Source organism: Ylistrum balloti, unplaced genomic scaffold (genome assembly GCF_031769215.1).
Source record: "Ylistrum balloti isolate Yb309-2 unplaced genomic scaffold, AGI_CSIRO_Ybal_v1 Utg371602, whole genome shotgun sequence".
Classification (NCBI taxonomy): Eukaryota; Metazoa; Mollusca; class Bivalvia; order Pectinida; family Pectinidae; genus Ylistrum; species Ylistrum balloti.
This window is the reverse complement of record NW_026782822.1, coordinates 38,170-65,933: the sequence shown is the minus strand read 5'-3', so window position 1 is coordinate 65,933 and position 27,764 is coordinate 38,170. Positions and strand designations below refer to the sequence as shown.

The following is a 27,764-nucleotide window of genomic DNA, read 5'->3' as shown; positions in this document are numbered from 1 at the left end:
TATCAAATTTAAGGACGAAATGTTTTATGTATTGAATTAACGCAAACGATGAGCAGCGTTATGAACAATTTGTTTCCCGTGTTCCTGATGAATGGTGTTTTTATTATTATTTTTCATCTAATTTTCATCAAATTTTTTCCTGGTCATTTTCTTAAACATGTCGTGTAATACCCGCTGTATATCAGTGTAATTACATACCCAATATCTGACAACATAATACATCAGTACAGTAACGCCTTATGGTGTTTTTCATGCTATTTTTTTATTAAATGTGTGTGACATAACTTTGAGGGTTGGAATGCTACATCTGTTGTTAACGTCAAACATTCACAGCGTGCTTTGTGATGTAACCAAAAACATTGATTGAGGATATCAACGATTTAGATTTTACGGTCATGATAGTGATCCCATTGAGATATAATGCAACTTTGTATGCGATATGAAGCAATGTTTGATGCTCGTTAGATTGCCTATTGGTTCCGTTGTTTTATTCATTGTTCTAATTAATTCATAATTACTTTGGATTGATCACACCAAAAATTACATTTCGGGTGTCATCGAAGAAGCAGAAGAAGCTTACTGCACCGGACCATCTGGTCTGATTCTCCTTAAACTTTCAAGAGTATCCGAGTAAATCTTACCTTTGTTCATACATTTGCCTGGATACCTGTCGTAGCCCTAGTCGATTTCCCAGGATAATTGTCGTAGTCTTGGTCGAGTTCCATGGATACTTGTCGTAATCTTGGTCGAGTTCCCTGGATACTTGTAGTCTTGGTCGAGTTCCATGGATACTTGTCGTAGTCTTGGTCGAGTTCCCTGGATACTTGTCGTAGTCTTGGTCGAGTTCCCTGGATACTTGTCGTAGCCTTGGTCGAGTTCCCTGGATACTTGTCGTAGTCTTGGTCGAGTTCCCTGGATACTTGTCGTAGTCTTGGCCAGGTTCCTTTGGTAAATGTGATAGTCTTGGTCAGGTTCCCTTGGTAAATGTGATAGTCTTGGCCAGGTTCCCTTGGTAAATGTGATATCCTTTGTCATGTTCCCTTGGTAAATGTGAAAGCCTTGATAAGGTTCCTTTGGTAAATGTGATATCCTTTGTCAGGTTCCTTTGGTAAATTATTGATATCCTTTGTCAGGTTCCTTTGGTAAATGTGATATCCTTTGTCAGGTTCCTTTGGTAAATGTGAAAGCCTTGATAAGGTTCCTTTGGTAAATGTGAAAGCCTTGATCAGGTTCCTTTGGTAAGTGTGATATCCTTTGTCAGGTTCCTTTGGTAAATGTAATATCCTTTGTCAGGTTCCTTTGGTAAATGTGATATCCTTTGTCAGGTTCCCTTGGTAAATGTGATATCCTTTGTCAGGTTCCTTTGGTAAATGTGAAAGCCTTGATAAGGTTCCTTTGGTTAATGTGATGTCCTTTGTCAGGTTCCCTTGGTTAATGTGATATCCTTTGTCAGGTTCCTTTGGTAAATGTGAAAGCCTTGATCAGGTTCCTTTGGTAAATGTGATATCCTTTGTCAGGTTCCTTTGGTAAATGTGAAAGCCTTGATCAGGTTCCTTTGGTAAATGTGAAAGCCTTATCAGGTTCCCTTGGTAAATGTGATATCCTTGGTCAGGTTCCCTCGGTAAATGTGATATCCTTTGTCAGGTTCCTTTGGTAAATGTGATATCCTTTGTCAGGTTCCTTTGGTAAATGTGATATCCTTTGTCAGGTTCCTTTGGTAAATGTGATATCCTTTGTCAGGTTCCTTTGGTAAATGTGATATCCTTTGTCAGGTTCCTTTGGTAAATGTGATATCCTTTGTCAGGTTCCTTTGGTAAATGTGATATCCTTTGTCAGGTTCCTTTGGTAAATGTGATATCCTTTGTCAGTTTCCCTATATAACTTATGTATGAAATGCAGATTCTAGTCGAACCATATCGATTTAAATCAATCTCTATATCGACTTACTGAGGTGATACACAATAGAAGCGTACATCAACTGATAATTTCAGGGCTTTATTGGATAATTAGAACAATTCATTGGTTCGTTTACCAATTTCTGTAGTCCGGAGTCTCATATATTTAATAGAGAAATTCGTCGACATATTCGAATGTAGGAATGAACTGATACCTGAAAAACACAACAATACTTTTACACCAGTACCAAGTTAAAACATTTTTTTAAATTTGAAAACCTCTTTCTAATAAAAAGAAATGTAAGGTTTTCACATTTTGCAATTTCCATTAATGTTTTCAAAGAAAATCAAATCTATTTTCAAAATGTCAGGAAAACTTATTGATATATAATTCAATAATGTTTTATTCTTTAATTCCTAAACCATTTTAACCTAAGACTTAATACATCTCATAGGGTTGTACTAATACCGTAACTGAAGACATGGATTGGTGGCAATATTTGTCAGTATATATGTCACACTCACTTCGGTATTTTCTTTGGTTTTGATCTTTTTTTCCCGCCTTTTTTCTTTCCACGTCCACTGTCCTTGCCTTTTGTATTTGGCTGCTTCATCTCATGGTTTGGATTCTTTTGCTTATGTATTCGGAAAAGCCTGAAAAATAGGTGTCAAATGATAAGAAAAGTCTGTTAAAAATGTGATAGAATTTATTTTTATAATTCGGAAAAGTCTATTAAAAAGGTGTCATATGATAGAATATGATGTGTACGTTTTGACGAGATGATTATATGCAGGTTTGGTGCTAAAATACCTACATTTGACATTGGTTCTGTACTGTGTTCACGAACACAAACGGCCCTACGTTATTATGTGTTAACGGTTCACAGGGCATCTGTCCGTCAAGGGTATTGGTATTCCTGAAGTTAACCATAGGTCGGCGGATAGTCCTGCGGAAACAAAACAAGAGAAAGAAAGTAATCTGACAGCTCGGGCAATCATCCTGTGTTTTCGTCCCGTTTTACTGATAACAACATTTGTAAGAAATGTGACACTACTAATATACAAATATATCTCATGCTGATAGCTTTGTACTTAATTATCATATTAAAAACTTTTACAATTTCACCTTTGTGTTTGATTATGCTACAGTGATTTACGAGGTATGATATGGAATATCGTTGAATAGCGTTGTCTGTCTAATGTCTGTAACTTGGAGATTACACAACGTTACTTAATCAAAACTGGCCTATGCAAGTTATGGTTTTCTATGTCCTGTTCCTCAATTAATACATGGACGATTTCCCGCCAAAACCGAATACCGCCGACCTGCGGCCAGTCCCTTGCTACTGCTCGGCGTAGGTTTCCAGTTTGATTTTAACATATTTATTGCCAAAAGATAGACAACGGATTAGGCGCAAGTTAATGCAACTTATCAACGCCTTCTCCCAATATACATTTTAAATGACATTACAATCATGGCAATACAAATATACAATTATTGTTACACATTGACATCAAAATCTCTTGCTGGATTAAATAAAAGTTTGCAAGGATTTTAAAATGTTTGCATTAAGGTCCACGGAAAATTGAGAATTGCCATACAAAATAATTTCTATATCAAATGCAACGTCTCAATTATTTAAATTTAGAACTAAAATAAGTCTCTCGTCCGAGAAACGTTGACATTCAATAAAACAGTGATAGACATTCTCACAAGGATGACCACATCCACAAGATGCATTCTCAACAAGGTAACAAACGCAGAGGTGAAGAGATTGCGAAAATTCGGCCAACGCGAGCCCGACTGATCAAGATATATATAATTCAATTCAATCCTGCTAAACATCTTCAAATTAAATAAATGATATAAGACACACTGAATTAAAATCAATTCGATAATCTTACTTATGTTTTTTCTTGAAGGCTTTGAGTTCCGTAGATGGACGTAGTTGTACAGTCTCTGTTGTAACTACCCTGAAAATAAAGATGTTTTCTGTTTATCAGTATATATACTGTTGTCGACAACAGGCGTTCATCTGTCAACTGTTAAAATGAGGTTTATCAATCAAAATGCAATCATGTTTTATTTTAACAGTTGAAATTATCAGATATGTAAAAATTGCGATTTTTTTAAACTATTGTGCTAATGCACCTCCTAAGTTACATTTTGGAATGTCTTTTGAACAATTACAATTTCCCTCCGTCATACCCTAGGTTTACAAAGATTTATAGAAACACAACATATCAGCACATGAATTACAACAGCAAACTATACCTTGTTTTTCCGGAGTACAGAATTTAAATCCTACCTAATAAACTGTAATACTTCAGAAAAAAGGTTCACAGGTTAAATTTTACACAATCTAATACAGATCAAGCATTTACATAACCAAGATTAAGAAAGTATAAACAAACAATCTTCGTATATTATAAAAAAAAAATAATTGAAGCGCTTCAGTGACATAGTGAAATTTGTCGCGTTTAAGCGCACATGTAAGTTTTTCGGGACGATGGACTGACTGGAGTTCGCTGTGTTTTCAGTTATATTATATCTTATGAATATATTTTTGGATAGCTGAGAAGTACTGAGCATCTTCACGTAACTTCAAAGTATTCAGGTGAGTCCGCTCTTTGGGGTCACGCGTACGTTTTATAATAAACAGGAGAGTTTCACATCGGTCAATGATAACCGGTTTGATTGGTTGGTTGGTTGGCAGGTTTTCGTCTCCACGGCTCATCCCGTCTCCGGGTATCGTCTCACCGACGAACTTCAGTGCTCAGACGACTTGAGGGGGCGACCTGCATCCCCCTCAGTGGAATTGAACCGTCTGTGGCGGTGAACGTTTGAATATACTAATTAATAGACAGCTCCGGGGTATAATAATGCCTTATCCTAATTCTAGTAGTTGTAACATGACCAAAAGTTGAATGGAAGAATTGGGGACGTATCTAGTTTTGGTTTGTGTTTAGGTAACTTTGAAGTCTACTGACTTAGTAATAATTGTATAGTGTGATACTATCCCCGGACCGTGTTATCCCGCCTACTCTTTTTACGAAAAACCACAAGAGATCTTCAGCGTGGGAGAGTGGACAATCTTCACACGAGAAACGGGATGACAGGTCGCGGACCTTTTATTCCATACGATGTCTGTACTTGTTTCCAAGCTAGTCTTAGCTTAAAATGCCGACCACTTCCTTAGATACAAATTACTGGAAGATATCATTTGGGAAACGGAAACATTTTTTTCTTTTTTTCTCTCTCTTAATTTATTTTTTTTATTAAACTTCCAATGCCAGCTTTAATTTGTCTTTTGTATAATATCCAATTAAATCTTTTTTCTGATGTCTCTGACAGATACTTTGTGATTCATTGTCATGGTAGATTTACGTTGTTAGTATCATATCGATGTACTCAATATTTGACACGTGATATCACTAATTATCATATCAATGAACATAACTCATATGATTAAATATCTGTTTTTATTATCGGATCGAATTTTATTAACTCATTTTGTGAACTCGCTGATTCGGATAATTGAAAACATTAAATGAATTCATAATATAACTAGTTTATATGACTAGTATAAATAATTCTTGAAATTAAGTCAAATAACTGATTTGAATTAGTATTGCCAATAATCCTTTTATTAATATCAATAATACTTTATATTTCATACGATCAATAATATCTTTATTAATTATTGAATTGTCGATTTCAATTCCAATTATCGATATCACTAAATTAATCATTGATGCTATTCAAATAATTGACATAATTTAATCTGGAAAAATACTTGATATTAATGAATAAATAGATAAATGATATCAATTACTACATGATGTTAAAAAATCAATAAATGCTATCAATTAATAAACCATATCAATAAATAAATGATATCATATGTTATAGATAAATACTAAAACGGTGCCCAGTATATCAGCACGACGTAACAGTACGATAACAGTATGTGTTGTAAAGATACAACTTTACTATTTACTCTCTATACTTGTCTATGATAAAAAAGACTGAAGTTCCAAATGTTTGCCACAGATTAATGGTTACCAATCAACATTTCGATGCTGACTGCTTACGTCACAGCTCATTAGTGTTCGGTACTTTCCGGTCGTTACTCAACAATTTCAGCCATTAAGCAATAGTACACATTCCTGACGTAACCTTCTGGTCCGATGCTTAAGTGTTGTCTAGATTTGTCTAATATACCGCTGAAGACAGGTATGAACTGGAGAGGATATAACAAAATGGCTGTAGACTGGATTTTCGGTCAGCGTGTGTTATGTTGAACCCTCGGTCCAAACAGATTAGTCCTATGGTTTTCCGGAACGCATGTGGACCTCAATCCCAGTCAACAATTGTATATTACACCAAAAGAAATGTAGTAGAAATCCAGTGATCTTGTAAAATTATTCTTCATTGGGTTTGTTCTTCGCCTGTGGTATGTTTTATCGTACCTCAGATAGCATGCACATTCTTTGGAGAAAAAGGAACCGTTTTCCAATAACAAACAGGATTGCACAAAACGACACAAGTGAATAACATTTCTCGCTGCAAATGTAATGAGTTCCAGATATATACATCTTCTACTTCTATAGCTTAGTCATACTGAAATATTACAGAAATACTACTAGTACATAAGTAAAGTACTTACATTTCACAGTATTCATTTGAAGGTTGGTATAGTACAATAAGAGACTCATTCTCGGTTCGGGTCTGAAATCGTGGACATGTACTTTCCTCTGTTGCTGCAGTGTTTGTTGTCGTCCCTGATGATACGTGAACATCTGTAAAAAAAGGGGGGACAAGAAATATATAACTTACAATAGACATGCAGATCCTAGAGAGGACTTGTGAACTTTGACCTCAATTTATGTTAATGGTTTCTTATTCGATATCTTAGGTTGACATGTTATTAACATCGAGTCGTTAAAAGTGTAAAATATCACGGAAAAGAATGTTGATATAAAGGAACACGAAACGTTTACACAATAGGCATACAAGTGAGCAACGCCCCTCAACAATATGATTTTACATCTCCATTGATTGACTGACAGGATACTAATCGTCCTGTACAACGCTTTTGCTACTATCATACTTTATCTGACATTATTTAGTAAGAAAACCATACATACAGAGAAATGCGTATCAACCGTATTCAAACCATCAGAAAAAAATGTCAGTGATCACTATAGGTGAAGATATAAGTTAACATTTACCAAAAAGGCACATTCACACCATTCCCTTGAATGCTGTGATGTATACTGATGAATATCATACTGTTAGATATACTGATGAATATCATACTGTTAGATATACTGATGAATACTGTTAGATATACTGATGAATACTGTTAGATATACTGATGAATACTGTTAGATATACTGATGAATATCATACTGTTAGATATACTGATGAATATCATACTGTTAGATATACTGATGAATACTGTTAGATATACTGATGAATATCATACTGTTAGATATACTGATGAATACTGTTAGATATACTGATGAATACTGTTAGATATACTGATGAATACTGTTAGATACACTGATGAATACTGTTAGATATACTGATGAATATCATAGATATACTGATGAATACTGTTATATATACTGATGAATACTGTTAGATATACTGATGAATATCATACGGTTAGATATACTGTTATATATACTGATGAATACGGTTAGATACACTGATGAATACTGTTAGATATACTGATGAATACTGTTAGATATACTGATGAATACTGTTAGATACACTGATGAATACTGTTAGATATACTGATGAATACTGTTAGGTATACTGATGAATACTGTTAGGTATACTGATGAATACTGTTAGATATACTGATGAATACTGTTAGATATACTGATGAATATCATACTGTTAGATATACTGATGAATACTGTTAGATATACTGATGAATACTGTTAGATATACTGATGAATACTGTTAGATATACTGATGAATACTGTTAGATATACTGATGAATACTGTTAGATATACTGATGAATACTGTTAGATATACTGATGAATACTGTTATATATACTGTTAGATATACTGATGAATATCATACTGATATAGAGTGATATTGATGACTGATCAACGTTATTAAATATATAGAGTGATAATGATGACTGTTAGATGTTCCTAGAAATATATAGTGATATTGATGACTGATAGACGTTGTAAGACATATAGAGTGATATTGATGACTGATAGACGTTGTTAGATATATAGAGTGATATTGATGACTGATAGACGTTCTTAGATATATAGAGTGATAATGATGACTAATAGAGGTTCCTAGAATTATATAGTGATATTGATGACTGATAGACGTTCTTAGATATATTGAGTGATATTGATGACTGATCAACATTGTTTGATATATAGAGTGATGTTGATGACTGATTAAAGTTTTTAGATATATAGACTGATACTGATGAATGATAGACGTTGTTAGATATACAGAGTGATATTGATGACTGATAGACGTTGTTAGATATATAGAGTGATATTGATGACTGATCAACGTTGTTAGATATATAGAGTGATATTGATGACCTTTAAAGATATATAGAGTGATATTGATGACTGATCAACGTTGTTAGATATATAGATGATATTGATGACTGATAGACGTTGTAAGATATTTAGAGTGATATTGATGACTGATGGACGTTGTAGATATTCGGAGTGATATTGATGACTGATAGACGCTGTTATATATATAAAGTGATATTGATCACTGATCAACATTGTTAGATATATAGAGTGATATCGATGACTGCCAGACATTGTAAGATATATAGAGTGATATTGATGACTGATCAACGTTGTTAGATATATAGAATGATATTGATGACTGATAGACGTTGTTAGATATATAGAGTGATATTGATGATATATAGAGTGATATTGATGACTGATAGACGTTCTTACATATATAAAGTGGTGTTGATGACTGATAGACGTTGTTTGATATATAGAGTGATATTGATGACTGTTTCACGTTGTAAGATATATAGAGTGATATTGATGACTTATACACGTTGTTAGATATATAGAGTGATATTGATGACTGATAGACGTTGTTAGATATATTGAGTGATATTGATGACTGATAGACGAGAAATATATAGTGATATTGATGACTGTTTGACGTTGTTAGATATATAGAGTGATATCGATGACTGCCAGACATTGTAAGATATATAGAGTGATATTGATGACTGATGAACGTTGTTAGATATATATCATGATATTGATGACTGATAGACGTTGTAAGATATTTAGAGTGATATTGATGACTGATGGACGTTTATAGATATATAGAGTGATATTGATGACTGATAGACGTTTTTAGATATATAGAGTGATATTGATGACTGTTTCACATTGTTAGATATATAGAGTGATATTGATGACTGATACACGTTTTTAGCTATATAGACTGATATTGATGACTGATAGATGTTGTAAGATATACAGAGTGATATTAATGACTGATAGACGTTTTTTGATATATAGAGTGATATTGATGACTGTTTCACGTTGTTAGATATATAGAGATTTGCTAGAGTGATATTGATGACTGATAGACGTTTTTAGATATATAGAGTGATATTTTTGACTGATAGACTTTTATATATATATAGAGTGATATTGATGACTGATAGACGTTTAAAGATATATAGAGTGATATTAGAGATAGACGCTGTTAGATATATAGAGTGATATTGATGACTAATAGACGTTCTTAGATATATAGAGTGATATTGATGTCTGATAGACGTTGTTTGATATGTAAAGTGATATGGATGACTGTTTCACGTTGTTTGATATATAGAGTGATATTGATGACTTATACATGTTGTTAGATATACAGAGTGATATTGATGAATGATAGACGTTTTAAGATATATAGAGTGATATTGATGACCGATCAACGTTGCTACATATATAGAGTGATATTGATGACTGATAGACATTGTAAGATATACAGGGTGATATTGATGACTGTTTTATGTTGTTAGATATATAGAGTGATAATGATGACTGTTGGACGGGCCTAGAAATATAGAGTGATATTGATGACTGATAGACATTATAAGATATATAGAGTGATATTGATGACTGATAGACGTTGTTAGATATATAGAGTGATATTGATGACTGATAGACGTTGTTAGATATATAGAGTGATATTGATGACTGATAGACGTTGTTAGATATATAGAGTGATATTGATGACTGATAGACGTTGTTAGATATACAGAGTGATATTGATGACTGTTTCACGCTGTTATATATATCAAGTGATATTGATCACTGATCAACATTGTTAGATATATAGAGTGATATCGATGACTGCCAGACATTGTAAGATATATAGAGTGATATTGATGACTGATAGACGGTCTTAGATATATAGAGTGGTATTGATGACTGATAGACGTTGTTAACTATATAGACTGATATTGAGACTATATAGATATTGTTATGATGACTATAACGTTGTAAGATATATAGATGATATAACATTGCTAGATATATGAGTGATATTGATGACTGATAGACGTTGTAAGATATATAGAGTGATATTGATGACTGATAGACGTTGTTAGATATATGGAGTGATATTGATGACTGATAGACGTTGTTAGATATATAGAGTGATATTGATGACTGATCAACATTGTTTGATATATAGAATGATATTGATGACTGATAGACTTTGTTAGATATACAGAGTGATATTGATGACTGATAGACGTTATTAGATATATAGAGTGATATTGATGACTGATAGACGTTGTTAGATATATGGAGTGATATTGATGACTGATAGACGTTGTTAGATATATAGAGTGATATTGATGACTGATAGACGTTGTTAGATATATATGAGTGATATTGATGACTGATCATATATAGAGTGATATTGATGACTGATACACGTTGTTAGATATACAGAGTGATGTTGATGACTGATTAAAGTTTTTAGATATATAGAGTGATATCGATGACTGTTTCACGTTGTTAGATATATAGAGTGATATTGATGACTCATACACGTTGTTAGATATACAGAGTGATATTGATGACTGATAGACGTTGTTAGATATATAGAGTGATATTGATGACTGATAGATGTTGTTAGATATATAGATTGATATTGATGACCGATCAACATTGCTAGATATATATAGTGATATTGATGACTGATAGACGTTGTTAGATATATAGATTGATATTGATGACCGATAAACGTTGCTAGATATATAGAGTGATATTGATGACTGATAGACGTTGTTAGATATATAGATTGATATTGATGACCGATCAACTTTGCTAGATATATAGAGTGATATTGATGACTGATAGACGTTGTTAGATATATAGATTGATATTGATGACCGATCAACTTTGCTAGATATATAGAGTGATATTAATGACTGATAGACGTTTATAGATATATAGAGTGATATTGATGACTGATAGACGTTCTTAGATATATAGAGTGGTATTGATGACTGATAGACGTTGTTAGATATATAGAGTATATAGATATATATGAGTGATGATATATATGATGATATTGATGACTGATCAACGTTATTAGATATATAGAGTGATATTGATAACTGATCAACATTGTTAGATATATAGAGTGATATTGATGACTGATCAACGTTGTTAGATATATAGAGTGATATTGATGACTGATAGACGGTGTTAGATATATAGAGTGATATTGATGACTGAAAGACGTTCTTAGATATATAGATTGGTATTGATGCCCGATCAACATTGCTAGATATATAGAGTGATATTGATGACTGATAGACGTTGTTAGATATATAGAGTGATATTGATGACTGATAGACGTTGTAAGACATATAGAGTGATATTGATGACTGATAGACGTTGTAAGATATATAGAGTGATATTGATGACTGAAAGACTGATAGACTGTTTGACGTTGTAAGATATATAGAGTGATATTGATGACTGATGGACGTTGTTAGATATATGGAGTGATATTGATGACTGATAGACGTTGTTAGATATATAGAGTGATATTAATGACTGATAGACGTTCTTAGATATATAGAGTGATATTGATGACTGATAGACGTTGTAAGAAATATACTGTGATATTGATGACTGATAGACGTTGTTAGATATATAGACTGATATTGATGAATGATAGACGTTGTAAGATATATAGAGTGCTATTGATGACTGATAGACGTTGATAGATATATAGAGTGATATTGATGACTGATAGACGTTGATAGATATATAGAGTGATATTGATGACTGATAGACGTTGTTAGATATAAAGAGTGGTATTGCTGACTGATAGACGTTGTTAGCTATATTGACTGATATTCATGACTGATAGACATTGTTAGATATACAGAGTGATATTGATGACTGATAGACGTTGTTAGATATATAGAGTGATATTGATGACTGATAGACGTTCTTAGATATATAGAGTGATATTGATGACTGATAGACGTTGTTAGATATACAGAGTGATATTGATGACTGATAGACGTTGTTAGATATACAGAGTGATATTGATGACTGATCAACGTTGTTAGATATATAGATTGATATTGATGACCGATAAACGTTGCTAGATATATAGAGTGATATTGATGACTGATAGACGTTGTTAGATATATAGAGTGATATTGATGACTGATAGACATTGTAAGATATATAGAGTGATATTGATGACTGATGGACGTTGTTAGATATATGGAGTGATATTGATGACTGATAGACGTTGTTAGATATAAAGATTGTTATTGATGACCGATCAACATTGTTAGATATATAGAGTGATATCGATGACTGCCAGACATTGTAAGATATATAGAGTGATATTGATGACTGATCAACGTTGTTAGATATATAGAATGATATTGATGACTGATAGACGTTGTAAGATATTTAGAGTGATATTGATGACTGATGGACGTTGTTAGATATATAGAGTGATATTGATGACTGATAGACGTTGTTAGATATATAGAGTGATATTGATGACTGATCAACATTGTTAGATATATAGAGTGATATTGATGACTGATCAACGTTGTAAGATATATAGAATGATATTGATGACTGCTAGACGTTGTAAGATATATAGAGTGATATTGATGACTGATAGACATTGTAAGATATATAAAGTTATATTGATGACTGATCAATGTTGTTAGATACATAGAATGATATTGATGACTGATAAACGTTTATAGATATATAGAGTGATAATGATGACTGTTAGACGTTTCTAGAAATAAATAGTGATATTGATGACTGATAGACGTTGTTAGATATATAGAGTGATATTGATGACTGATAGACGTTGTTTGATATATAGAGTGATATTGATGACTGTTTCACGTTGGTAGATATATAGAGTGATATTGATGACTGATACACGCTGTTAGATATACAGAGTGATATTGATGACTGATATACGGTGTTAGATATATAGAGTGATATTGATGATATTGGTGACTCATAGACGTTTATAGATATATAGAGTTATATTGATGACTGAGAGATGTTGTTAGATATATATATATATATATATATAGTGATATTGATGACTGATAGACGTTGTTAGATATATAGAATGGTATTGATGACTGATAGACGTTGTTAGATATATAGATGATATTGATGACTGATAACGTTGTAAGATATATTAGAGTGATATTGATGACTGATAGACGTTGTAAGATATATAGAGTGATATTGATGACTGATAGACGTTGTTAGATATATAGAGTGATATTGATGACTGATCAACGTTGTTAGATATATAGATTGATATTGATGACCGATAAACGTTGCTAGATATATAGAGTGATATTGATGACTGATAGACATTTAAAGATATATAGAGTGATATTGATGACTGATAGACGTTTATAGATATATAGATTGATATTAATGACCGATAAACATTGCTAGATATATAGAGTGATATTGATGACTGATAGACGTTGTTTGATATATAGAGTGATATTGATGACTGATAGACGTTGTTAGATATATAGATTGATATTGATGACCGATAAACGTTGCTAGATATATAGAGTGATATTGATGACTGATAGACGTTGTTTGATATATAAAGTGATATTGATGACTGTTTCACGTTGTTAGATATATAGAGTGATATTGATGACTGATACACGTTTATAGATATATAGAGTGATATTGATGAATGATAGACGTTTTAAGATATATAGAGTGATATTGATGACTGATCGACGTTGTTAGATATATGGAGTGATATTGATGACTGATAGACGTTGTTAGATATATGGAGTGATATTGATGACTGATAGACGTTGTTAGATATATAGAGTGATATTGATGACTGATAGACGTTGTTTGATATATAGAGTGCTATTAATGACTGTTTCACGTTGTAAGATATATAGAGTGATATTGATGACTGATACACGTTGTTAGATATACAGAGTGATATTTGTTAGATATATAGAGTGATAATGATGACTGTTTCAAGTTGTTAGATATATAGAGTGATATTGATGACTGATGGACGTTGTTAGATATATGGAGTGATATTGATGACTGATAGACGTTGTTAGATATATAGAGTGATATTGATGACTGTTTCACGTTGTTAGATATATAGAGTGATATTGATGACTTATACATGTTGTTAGATATACAGAGTGATATTGATGAATGATAGACGTTGTAAGATTTATAAAGTGATATTGATGACTGCTTCACGTTGTTAGATATATAGAGTGATATTGATGACTGATCAACGTTGTTAGATATATAGAGTGATATTGATGACTGATAGACGTTGTTAGATATATAGAGTGATATTGATGACTGATAGACATTGTTAGATATATAGAGTGATATTGATGACTGATCAACGTTGTTAGATATATAGATTGATATTGATGACTGATAAACGTTGCTAGATATATAGAGTGATATTGATGACTGATAGACGTTCTTAGATATATAGAGTGATATTGATGACTGATTAACATTGTTAGATATAGATTGATATTAATGACCGATCAACGTTTCTAGATATATAGAGTGATATTGATGACTGATAGACATTGTAAGATATATAGATTAATATTGATGACTGATCAACGTTGTTAGATATATAGAGTGATATTGATGACTGATAGACGTTGTTAGATATATAGAGTGATATTGATGACTGATAGACGTTGTTAGATATATTGAGTGATATTGATGACTGATCAACGTTGTTAGATATATAGAGTGATATTGATGACTGATAGACGTTGTAAGATATATAGAGTGATATTGATGACTGATGGACGTTGTTAGATATACAGAGTGATATTGATGACTGATAGACGTTTATAGATATACAGAGTGATATTAATGACTGATCAACGTTGTTAGATATATAGATTGATATTGATGACCGATCAACTTTGCTAGATATATAGAGTGATATTGATGACTGATAGACGTTGTAAGATATATAGATTGATACTGATGATCGATCAACTTTGCTAGATATATAGAGTGATATTGTTAACTGATAGACGTTTATAGATATATAGAGTGATATTGATGACTGATAGACGTTCTTAGATATATAGAGTGGTATTGATGACTGATAGACGTTGTTTGATATATAGAGTGATATTGATGACTGTTTCACGTTGTTAGATATATAGAGTGATATTGATGACTGATAGACGTTGTAAGATATATAGAGTGATATTGATGACTGATGGACGTTGTTAGATATATGGAGTGATATTGATGACTGATAGACGTTTATAGATATATAGAGTGATATTAATGAATGATAGACGTTCTTAGATATATAGAGTGATATTGATGACTGATCAACGTTGTTAGATATATAGACTGATATTGATGACTGATAGACGTTGTTAGATATATAGAGTGATATTGATGACTGATAGACGTTGTTAGATATATAGAGTGATATTGATGACTGATCAACATTGTTAGATATATAGATTGATATTGATGACCGATAAACGTTGCTAGATATATAGAGTGATATTGATGACTGATAGACGTTGTTAGATATATAAAATGATATTGATGACTGATAGACGTTGTAAGATATTTAGAGTGATATTGATGACTGATCAACGTTGTTAGATATATAGAGTGATATTGATGACCGATAAACGTTGCTAGATATATAGAGTGATATTGATGACTGATAGACGTTGTTAGATATATAGAGTGATATTGATGACTGATAGACGTTGTTAGATATACAGAGTGATATTGATGACTGATAGACGTTGTTAGATATATTGAGTGATATTGATGACTGATCAACATTGTTTGATATATAGAGTGATGTTGATGACTGATAGACGTTGTTAGATATATAGAGTGATATTGATGACTTATACACGTTGTTAGATATACAGAGTGATATTGATGACTGATAGACGCTGTAAGACATATAAAGTGATATTGATGACTGATAGACGTTTATAGAAATATAGTGTGATATTGATGAATGATAGACGTTCTTCGATATATAGAGTGATATTGATGAATGATCAACATTGTTAGATATATAGAGTGATATTGATGACTAATAGACGTTCTTAGATATATAGAGTGATATTGATGACTGATAGACGTTGTTAGATATATAGAGTGATAATGTTGACTGCCAGACGTTTTCAGATATATAGAGTGATATTGATGACTGATAGACGTTGTTAGATATATAGAGTGATATTGATGACCGATCAGCATTGCTAGATATATATAGTAATATTGATGACTGATAGACGTTTTTAGATATACAGAGTGATATTGATGACTGATAGACGTTGTTAGATATATAGAGTGATATTGATGACTGATCAACGTTGTTAGATATATAGAGTGATATTGATGACTGATAGACGTTGTTAGATATATAGATTGATATTGATGACCGATCAACTTTGCTAGATATATAGAGTGATATTGATGACTGATAGACATTTAAAGATATATAGAGTGATATTGATGACTGATAGACGTTGTTAGATATATAGAGTGATATTAATGACTGATAGACGTTCTTAGATATATAGAGTGATATTGATGACTGATCAACATTGTTAGATATATAGAGTGATGTTGATGACTGATTAAAGTTTTTAGATATATAGACTGATACTGATGACTGATAGACGTTGTAAGATATTTAGAGTGATATTGATGACTGATAGACGTTGTTAGATATACAGAGTGATATTGATGACTGATAGACGTTGTTAGATATATAGATATTGATATAGACGTTGATATAGATGACTGATCAACGTTGTTAGATATATAGAGTGATATTGATGACTGATAGACGTTGTTAGATATATATAGTGATATTGATGACTGATAGACGTTGTTAGATATATAGATTGATATTGATGACCGACCAACTTTGCTAGATATATAGAGTGATATTAATGACTGATAGACGTTGTAAGATATATAGAGTGATATTGATGACTGATTCACGTTGTTAGATATATAGAGTGATATTGATGACTGATAGACGTTGTAAGATATATAGATTGATACTGATGATCGATCAGCTTTGCTAGATATATAGAGTGATATTGTTAACTGATAGACGTTTATAGATATATAGAGTGATATTGATGACTGATAGACGTTCTTAGATATATAGAGTGATATTGATGACTGATAGACGTTGTTTGATATATAAAGTGATATTGATGACTGTTTCACGTTGTTAGATATATAGAGTGATATTGATGAATGATAGACGTTTTAAGATATATAGAGTGATATTGATGACTGATCAACGTTGTTAGATATATAGAGTGATATTGATGACTGATAGACGTTGTAAGATATATAGAGTGATATTGATGACTGATGGACGTTGTTAGATATATAGAGTGATATTGATGACTGATAGACGTTGTTAGATATATAGAGTGATATTGATGACTGATAGACGTTCTTAGATATATAGAGTGATATTGATGAATGATAGACATTGTAAGATATATAGAGTGATATTAGTGACTGATCAACGTTATTAAATATATAGAGTGATATTGATGACTGATAGACGGTGTTAGATATATAGAGTGATATTGATGACTGATCAACGTTGTTAGATATATAGAGTGATATTGATGACTGATAGACGTTGTATAGGTATATAGAGTGATATTGATGACTGATAGACGTTGTTAGATATATAGAGTGATATTGATGACTGATAGACGTTGTTAGATATATAGAGTGATATTGATGACGATTGTTTTAGATATATAGAGTGATATTGATGACTGATAACGTTGTTAGATATATAGATATGATATTGATGACTGATAGACGCTGTAAAACATATAAAGTGCTATTGATGACTGATAGACGTTGTTAGATATATAAGTGATATTGATGACTGATGGACGTTGTTATGACTGATAGACGTTGTTAGCATATATAGAGTGATATTGATGACTGATAGACGTTGTTAGATATATAGAGTGATATTGATGACTGATAGACGTTGAGATATATAGAGTTATTATGACTGATATAGATATATAGATGATATTGATGACTGATAAACGTTGTTAGCTATATAGACTGATATTGATGACTGATAGACGTTGTTAGATATACAGAGTGATATTGATGACTGATAGACGTTGTTAGATATATAGAGTGATATTGATGACTGATAGACGTTGTTAGATATATAGAGTGATATTGATGACTGATCAAGGTTGTTAGATATATAGACTGATATTGATGAATGATACACGTTGTTAGATATATAGAGTGATATTGATGACTGATAGACGTTGTTTGATATATAGAGTGATAATGATGACTGTTAGACGTTTCTAGAAATAAATAGTGATATTGATGACTGATAGACGTTGTTAGATATATTGAGTGATATTGATGACTGTTTCACGCTGTTATATATATAAAGTGAAATTGACCACTGATCAACATTTTTAGATATATAGAGTGATATCGATGACTGTTTCACGTTGTTAGATATATAGAGTGATATTGATGACTCATACACGTTGTTAGATATACAGAGTGATATATTAGACGTTGTTAGATATATAGATTGATATTGATGACCGATAAACGTTGCTAGATATATAGAGTGATATTGATGACTGATAGACGTTGTTAGGTATATAAAGTGATATTGATGTCTGATAGATGTTGTTAGATATATAAATTGATATTGATGACTGATCAACGTTGTTAGATGCAGATTGATATTGATCACCGATCAACGTTGATAGATATATAGAGTGATATTGATGACTGATAGACATTTAAAGATATATAGAGTGATATTGATGACTGATAGACGTTCTTTGATATATAGAGTGGTATTGATGACTGATAAACGTTGTTAGCTATATAGACTGATATTGATGACTGATAGACGTTGTTAGATATACAGAGTGATATTGATGACTGATAGACGTTGATAGATATACAGAGTGATATTGATGACTGATCAACGTTGTTAGAGTGATATTGATGATAGATATATAGATATATGATGACTGATAACGTTCTAAGATAGATAGAGTGATATTGATGACTGATAGACGTTGTTACAGATATAAAGTGATATTGGTGACTGATAGACGTTTATAGATATATAGAGTTATATTGATGACCGATAAACGTTGCTAGATATATAGAGTGATATTGATGACCGATCAACGTTGTTAGATATATAGAGTGATATTGATGACTGATAGACATTGTAAGATACATAGAGAGATATTGATGACTGTTTCACGTTGTTAGATATATAGAGTGATATTGATGACCGATAAACGGTGTTAGATATATAGAGTGATATTGGTGGCTGATAGACGTTTATAGATATATAGATTGATATTGATGACTGATCAACGTTGTTACATATATAGAGTGATATTGATGACTGATTACCTTGTTAGATATATATAGTGAATACTGTTAGATATACTGATGAATACTGTTAGATATACTGATGAATACTGTTAGATATACTGATGAATACTGTTAGATATACTGATGAATACCATACTGTTAGATATACTGATGAATACTGTTAGATATACTGATGAATACTGTTAGATATACTGATGAATACTGTTAGATATACTGAATACTGTTAATATACTGATGAATACTGTTAGATATACTGATGAATACTGTTAGATATACTGATGAATACTGTTAGATATACTGATGAATACTGTTAGATATACTGATGAATACTGTTAGATATACTGATGAATACTGTTAGATATACTGATAAATACTGTTAGATATACTGATGAATACTGTTAGATATACTGATGAATATCATAATACTGTTAGATATATGAATATCATACTGATGAATACTGTTAGATATACTGATGAATATATACTGTTAGATATACTGATGAATACTGTTAGATATACTGATGAATACTGAATATACTGTTAGATATACTGATGAATACTGTTAGATATACTGATGAATACTGTTAGATATACTGATGAATACTGTTAGATATACTGATGAATACTGTTAGATATACTGTGAATACTGTTAGATATACTGATGAATACTGTTAGATATACTGATGAATACTGTTAGATATACTGATGAATACTGTTAGATATACTGATGAATACTGTTAGATATACTGATGAATACTGTTAGATATACTGATGAATACTGTTAGATATACTGATGAATACTGTTAGATATACTGATGAATATCATACTGTTAGATATACTGATGAATACTGTTAGATATACTGATGAATACTGTTAGATATACTGATGAATACTCAGATATTGATGAATAGATATACTGATGAATACTGTTCTCCATATGTCGGACAGTATGTTGTATACGACATAAGATGGTGTTTCAATGGTAACTAGCTTAAACATTCCGGTCTGTTTTACAAATATTAAAAATCGACAAAAATTATTTCTCATAAAAGTTAGCACAATCAATTCAAAATCATTAAGCTTACTACTACTGCATTTTTTTTATATTAGTTTTGCAATTTGGGAGAAAAATTGTTTATAAACACTGCAAGGCCAGTTTGACATTTCTTCGATACAGCGTTACACGGATATATAGGCAGTTTTCTTATCCCTTAATATTATACATTTCTGTTACAGATATCTCCTTTCAACAAAAAAGCATTTGATTTAAAACATGTGTTGTTTTCTAAACTTTGTGTCGATGTCCGATTAAATCAAAAACAAGGGAGTTAACTCTTATATTTCTTTCCCAATGCGTGATTTTTGCACTATTCTATTTTCTTAAAGTTCTGTAAAGTTCACATTCTTTATTTGTATCACATAATATGCATCAACAATCATTATATATTTAGATATTTGTCAAAATATAAAACAATCCTTCAAACCCATATCCTACCGAGATGCCAGATTACAAATCTAGGATACCATTTTTGTTTTCTTATTCTAACCCTGATATTATTGTATTCAAACAAAGGAAATGAACTGCTTGAAAAATATCAATTGACACTTACTCGTTCTGTTAGGTATAACGCCTGAAATCACGAACGAGTCAGCGCTGTAACCCAGGTTAAACAGCTGTAGTGTAAACTTAAAATAGTAGAAAAACGCTAACATTATGTAACGTTACCCAGGTTAAACAGCTGTAGTGTAAAATTAAAATATTAGAAAAACGCTAACATTATGTAACGTTACCGAGTGAAACAGCTGTAGTGTAAAATTCAAATAGTAGAAAAACGCTAACATTATGTAACGTTACCGAGTGAAACAGCTGTAGTGTAAAATTAAAAATAGTAGAAAAACGCTAACATTATGTAACGTTACCGAGTGAAACAGCTGTAGTGCAAACTTAAAATAGTAGAAAAACGCTAACATTATGTAACGTTACCGAGTGAAACAGCTGTAGTGTAAAATTCAAATAGTAGAAAAACGCTAACATTATGTAACGTTACCGAGTGAAACAGCTGTAATGTAAACTTTAAATAGTAGAAAAACGCTAACATAATGTAACGTTACCGAGTGAAACAGCTGTAGTGTAAACTTAAAATAGTAGAAAAACGCTAACATTATGTAACGTTACCGAGTGAAACAGCTGTAGTGTAAAATTCAAATAGTAGAAAAACGCTAACATAATGTAACGTTACCGAGTGAAACAGCTGTAATGTAAACTTTAAATAGTAGAAAAACGCTAAGATCATGTAATGTTACCGAGTGAAACAGCTGTAGTGTAAACTTAAAATAGTAGAAAAACGCTAACATTATGTAATGTTACCGAGTGAAACAGCTGTAGTGTAAAATTAAAATAGCAGAAAAACGCTAACATTATGTAACGTTACCGAGTGAAACAGCTGTAGTGTAAAATTAAAAATAGTAGAAAAACGCTAACATTATGTAACGTTACCGATTGAAACAGCTGTAGTGTAAACTTAAAATAGTAGAAAAACGCTAACATTATGTAACGTTACCGAGTGAAACAGCTGTAGTGTAAAATTAAAAATAGTAGAAAAACGCTAACATTATGTAACGTTACCGAGTGAAACAGCTGTAATGTAAACTTTAAATAGTAGAAAAACGCTAACATCATGTAATGTTACCGAGTGAAACAGCTGTAGTGTAAACTTAAAATAGTAGAAAAACGCTAACATTATGTAACGTTACCGAGTGAAACAGCTGTAGTGTAAAATTAAAATAGCAGAAAAACGCTAACATAATGTAACGTTACCGAGTGAAACAGCTGTAGTGTAAAATTAAAATAGCAGAAAAACGCTAACATAATGTAACGTTACCGATTGAAACAGCTGTAGTGTAAACTTAAAATAGTAGAAAAACGCTAACATAATGTACAGTAGCATATAATACTTACTTATGTACAATATCAATAAAATTCCAATTTGAAAATAGTCCATAGTAGAGGTATATGATGGTGGTGAGGATGTCTGGTCTCGTTCTAGTCTTACTCCGAATGTATATAGAAATCACCATAAAACTATTTATTTACTTCTACCAGCATATTTTCTATACGTATTACTGGCATAAATGTGTCAGACACCAGGGGGTCACTATGGGTACCTGATCATGGTTTTGTCCTTAGAATATATTTAAAGAAAAAACACCAGTAATTTTACTTTTTTATTTTCCCCCTGTTATACATAACTTCAGTAAGCTTTCTCACAGATGTTCCCGTAATGTTTTATACTTTAAAGTAACAGAACACTGCGGAGTAACTACTCAACTGATTAGTTCATTCTAAAGTTTACCCCTCAGGAGCCTCATATATCGTTAATATTAGCGCCATTGTCATTTTGGATGAATAATATCATAAATAATACTGACGGTTGATATGACAGACCTTGACCGATAGAAGATATAAAACTACTTATTCTTTATTGTAAACAAAGAAACGCCAACAGCGTTACTCTCCCATAGAGAAGCCCGACACCTGGTTTTTCCGGCCCTCGTTCTAGGCCGGTGATATGTGCCATGGTTTATTATAATTAATACGGTGCCGAATCCTTCACTAAGAACAACTCTCTTTATCTTAAACGTGGGATTCAAAAACACACGAACTTGTGTTTGTTAGTATTTTTTACCTGTGAATTAATTCATCTAGCGTAAAGGTAGGTGTTCGGGTGCAAATAAACAAACATAAAAAAGAATCGTTTTTGGGTACTTTTTAAACTCTATTCATTCAAGTTTAATGTTACGTTTTCATGTCATAACACAGTATTTCCAGTCAACCATCAGTTTCCCGTCAAGCATCAGTTTCCCGTCAAGCATCCGTTTCCCGTCAACCATCAGTTTCCCGTCAACCATCAGTTTCCCGTCAACCATCAGTTTCCCGTCAAGCTCTATTTAAACCAGATAAGAGTTGTATCAGTTTACATGCCAATCTGGTCAAGTGTATGAATGGTCATTATATGGTCAAGGTGTGACGTCATCAAAACTTTTTTTTTCTGGTAAATACAAATGTTATTTTTATATATTGTGTCGTTTTTGTTGATATATCATTACGTTGTATATAACACTGTACAATTTAATCCATACCATGCTTCATTAATATATATATGAAAAAAAAAAACAAACAATAAAAACAAATAATGACAACAAAAATATAAAGGGAGATAAGCATGTTATACCTCTACGGTCCATATCGACCATTGTCAGATAGTTTACAATTAAATGTTGATTTTTTAAAGATAAAATTTCATTTCAAATTCACATTGTATCACACAAAACCAATCAATTCTGACTATCAGCCACCAAGTGATTTACATCTTTACAGTGGTTCACATATCAACACAATCAGAAAAAATTCAAAAAGATACTCATATAGATACATGTACACATATATACTCATACAGACATATGTACATATAGATACTCATATAGATACATGAATACATAGATACTCATATAGATACATGTATACATAGATACTCATAGAGACACATGTATACATAGATACTCATATAGATACATGTACACATATATACTCAGATAGATACATGTACACATAGATACTCATACGGATACATGTACTCATAGACACTCATATAAATACATGTACACATAGATACTCATACAGACACATGTATACATAGATACTCATACAGATACATGTACACATATATACTTATAGATACATGTACTCATAGATACTTATAGATACATGTACTCATAGTTACTTATAGATACATGTACTCATAGATACTCATACAGACATATGTACACATAGATACTCATACAGACACATGTACACATATATACTCATATAGATACATATACACATGTACACATAGATACTCATATAGATACATGGAAGTACAGCCATAGATACTCATAGGGAGGACACTATATACCTAGTTTACCAGGTACATCATGGCTATACAGCTGAAGAAGTTTGAGAACATGTACACATGATACTCATATAGATACATGATATATTGTGTACACTTAGAGATATCACATAGATACTCATACAGACACATGTACACATAGATACTCATATAGATACATGTACACATATATACTCATACAGACATATGTACACATAGATACTCATACAGACACATGTACACATATATACCGTGCTCACAGATACATGTTATATACATATGACTTAAATATAGACCATCAGGGTACACATATATACTAAAACAGATTCATGTATACATAGATACTCATATAGATACATGTACAGATATATACTTATAGATACATGTACACATAGATACTCATACAGACACATGTACACATATATACTCAAACAGATACATATCTACATAGATACTCATACAGATACATGTACACATAGATACTCATATAGATACATGTACACATAGATACTCATATAGATACATGTACACATATATACTCATATGTACACATAGGACACATGAACGAAGTGTGCTAGGATGTTTTACCAGGTCATCAGGCTATGCTGAAGAAGTTTGAGAAGCTGAGGCTGAGATGATATATTGTGTCGAGATATCCAGGAAGATGCCGATGCGAAGACTTAGACCATACTTCCAAGATCCAGGATCTCCACCGTGCTCACCATGTTTCATGATGACTTTGACCATCAGGGACGCGACAAGACCTTATCCTTGGTTAGAGACAGGATTTTTTTGGATTGGCATGACCAAGACCTCGCAACTCCAGCTAGAACTTGTATTCCACTTGTATCCACCAACACCTCGCAACCTCTAGAACTTGTATTCCACTTGTATCCATCGACACCTCGCAACCTCTAGAACTTGTATTCCACTTGTATCCATCAACACCTCGCAACCTCTAGAACTTGTATTCCACTTGTATCCATCAACACCTCGCAACCTCTAGAACTTGCATGTATGGGTTTCCTGTCGTTGGAGACATCTAAGGGTGGCATCGAAAATATTATCGTGATGACGGATCATTTCACCAGATATGCTGTTGCTATACCAACAAAGAACATGACAGCTCGGACGACAGCGGCAATGTTCTGTAATCATTTTGTGGTACACTACGGGTTGCCTCACAGGATCCACTCTGACCAAGGGTCAAACTTCGAAAGTAACCTCATGAAGGAGCTTTGTAGGATCACCAACATAGAGAAGTCTCACACAACTCCTTATCATCCGATGGGTAACAGATAGTGTAAGCTATTCAAAAGGGCTCTATTAGGAATGCTAGGGACACTTAAGGCAGAGCAAAAGAAGAACTGGAGAGCTAATGTCTCAAGCATAGTACACGCCTACAACTGCACTCTACAAGACTCTACTGGACAAAGCCCGTACTTTCTTATGTTTGGACGGAACCCGAGGCTACCCGTAGACTTCGGAATACTCAGTGAATGAGATGACATCACCATGACGCAATGCGTATCTGATCTTCGAGAGCGATTACGAGGGGGCTTACGAGTTGGCGGTTGCAAACTCCGAGAAGGCAAACACCAACCAGAAGGCCAACTATGACAGGCGAGTTCGTGAGACTGTACTCAATGTCGGGGATCGTGTGCTAGAAAAGATCGTGGCATTCGACTTCATAAGCTGTCCAATAGGTGGGAAGAGGAACCGTATCTTGTCCTGGACCAGCCAGTGTATAATTAAATACTGATGTTTTATTCATGATGTTTCGACATATGTGTTTAGGCTGCCATACACATCTTCTGCGATATATCATTGTTTAACATGATGAAATTGTACAAAAGCACACAACTGAAAAGCATCCTGTAATGCAAAAATTATATAAAATAAACACAAGCGAATAGCACCTTAGATTTAGAAACAGTAGGGCAAAACAATGAAATAAACTGCTCCATACAGCTGTTCCGTCCTTCTATGACTCGACAGTGATGTTACATCATACAGCTATTTCGTCATTCTAGGACACGCCAGTGATGTTACATCATACATCTGTTTCGTACTTTTCTAGAAGTCATCAGTGATGTTACATCATACAGCTGTCTGGTCCTTCTAGAAGTCATCAGTGTTGTTACATCATATAGCTATTTCGTCATTCTAGGATTCATCAGTGATGTTACATCATACAGCTGTCTTGTCATTCTAGAAGTCATCAGTGATGTTACATCATACAGCTATTTCGTTATCCTAGGATTCATCAGTGATGTTACATCATACAGCTGTCTGGTCCTTCTAGAAGTCATCAGTGATGTTACATCATACAGCTATTTCGTCATTCCAGGACTCGCCGATGATGTTACATCATACAGCTGTTTTGTACTTTTCTAGAAGTCATCAGTGATGTTGCATCATACAGCTGTCTGGTCCTTCTAGAAGTCATCAATGATGTTACATCATACAGCTATTTCGTCATTCCAGGACTCGCCGATGATGTTACATCATACAGCTGTTTTGTACTTTTCTAGAAGTCATCAGTGATGTTACATCATACAGCTGTTTCGTGCTTTTCTAAAGGTCATCAGTGATGTTACATCATATAGCTGTCTGGTCTTTCTAGACCTCATCAGTGATGTTACATCATTCAGCTGTCTGGTCCTTCTATAACTCATCAGTGATGTTACATCAAACATGCCTTACTTTTGAAGCCTGAGAGGCGACCAATGATAATCCAATGGGATGAAAAGAAAAGTCTAAATAAAGACGGGGAGGCATATATCAGATAATTTTACAACAACGTCAAGTAAATGTGTATATCCTGGACCGTGCAACTCTTAGAGTGAACTAAAACGTGACATGCAGTTTACGGCAAATCTCAGGG

The 27,764-nt window shown here is 32.6% G+C and overlaps 1 protein-coding gene across 1 annotated transcript; it reads right to left on the bottom strand.

The window, feature by feature from the left end:
- Window positions 1-1,974: 1,974 nt before the first annotated feature.
- On the bottom strand, window positions 1,975-22,948 carry LOC132563131 (uncharacterized). Its single transcript, XM_060227890.1, has 6 exons — window positions 22,906-22,948; window positions 6,566-6,698; window positions 3,801-3,869; window positions 2,711-2,842; window positions 2,421-2,549; window positions 1,975-2,110 (listed from the first exon to the last, which is right to left on the bottom strand). Exons 1-6 carry the CDS (start codon window positions 22,946-22,948, stop codon window positions 2,062-2,064), a joined length of 555 nt encoding a protein of 184 aa, XP_060083873.1. The 3' UTR covers window positions 1,975-2,061.
- Window positions 22,949-27,764: the final 4,816 nt, after the last annotated feature.

Excerpts from the sequence above, each read along its gene's own strand:
- LOC132563131 (XM_060227890.1), bottom strand. The coding sequence starts at position 22,948 with ATGGACTATTTTCAAATTGGAATTTTATTGATATTGTACATAA. Across the intron at positions 6,699-22,905 it reads TTTATTGATATTGTACATAA|ATGTTCACGTATCATCAGGG; the intron begins GTAAGTATTATA and ends CTTTTTTTACAG. Across the intron at positions 3,870-6,565 it reads TCAAATGAATACTGTGAAAT|GGTAGTTACAACAGAGACTG; the intron begins GTAAGTACTTTA and ends CTTTATTTTCAG.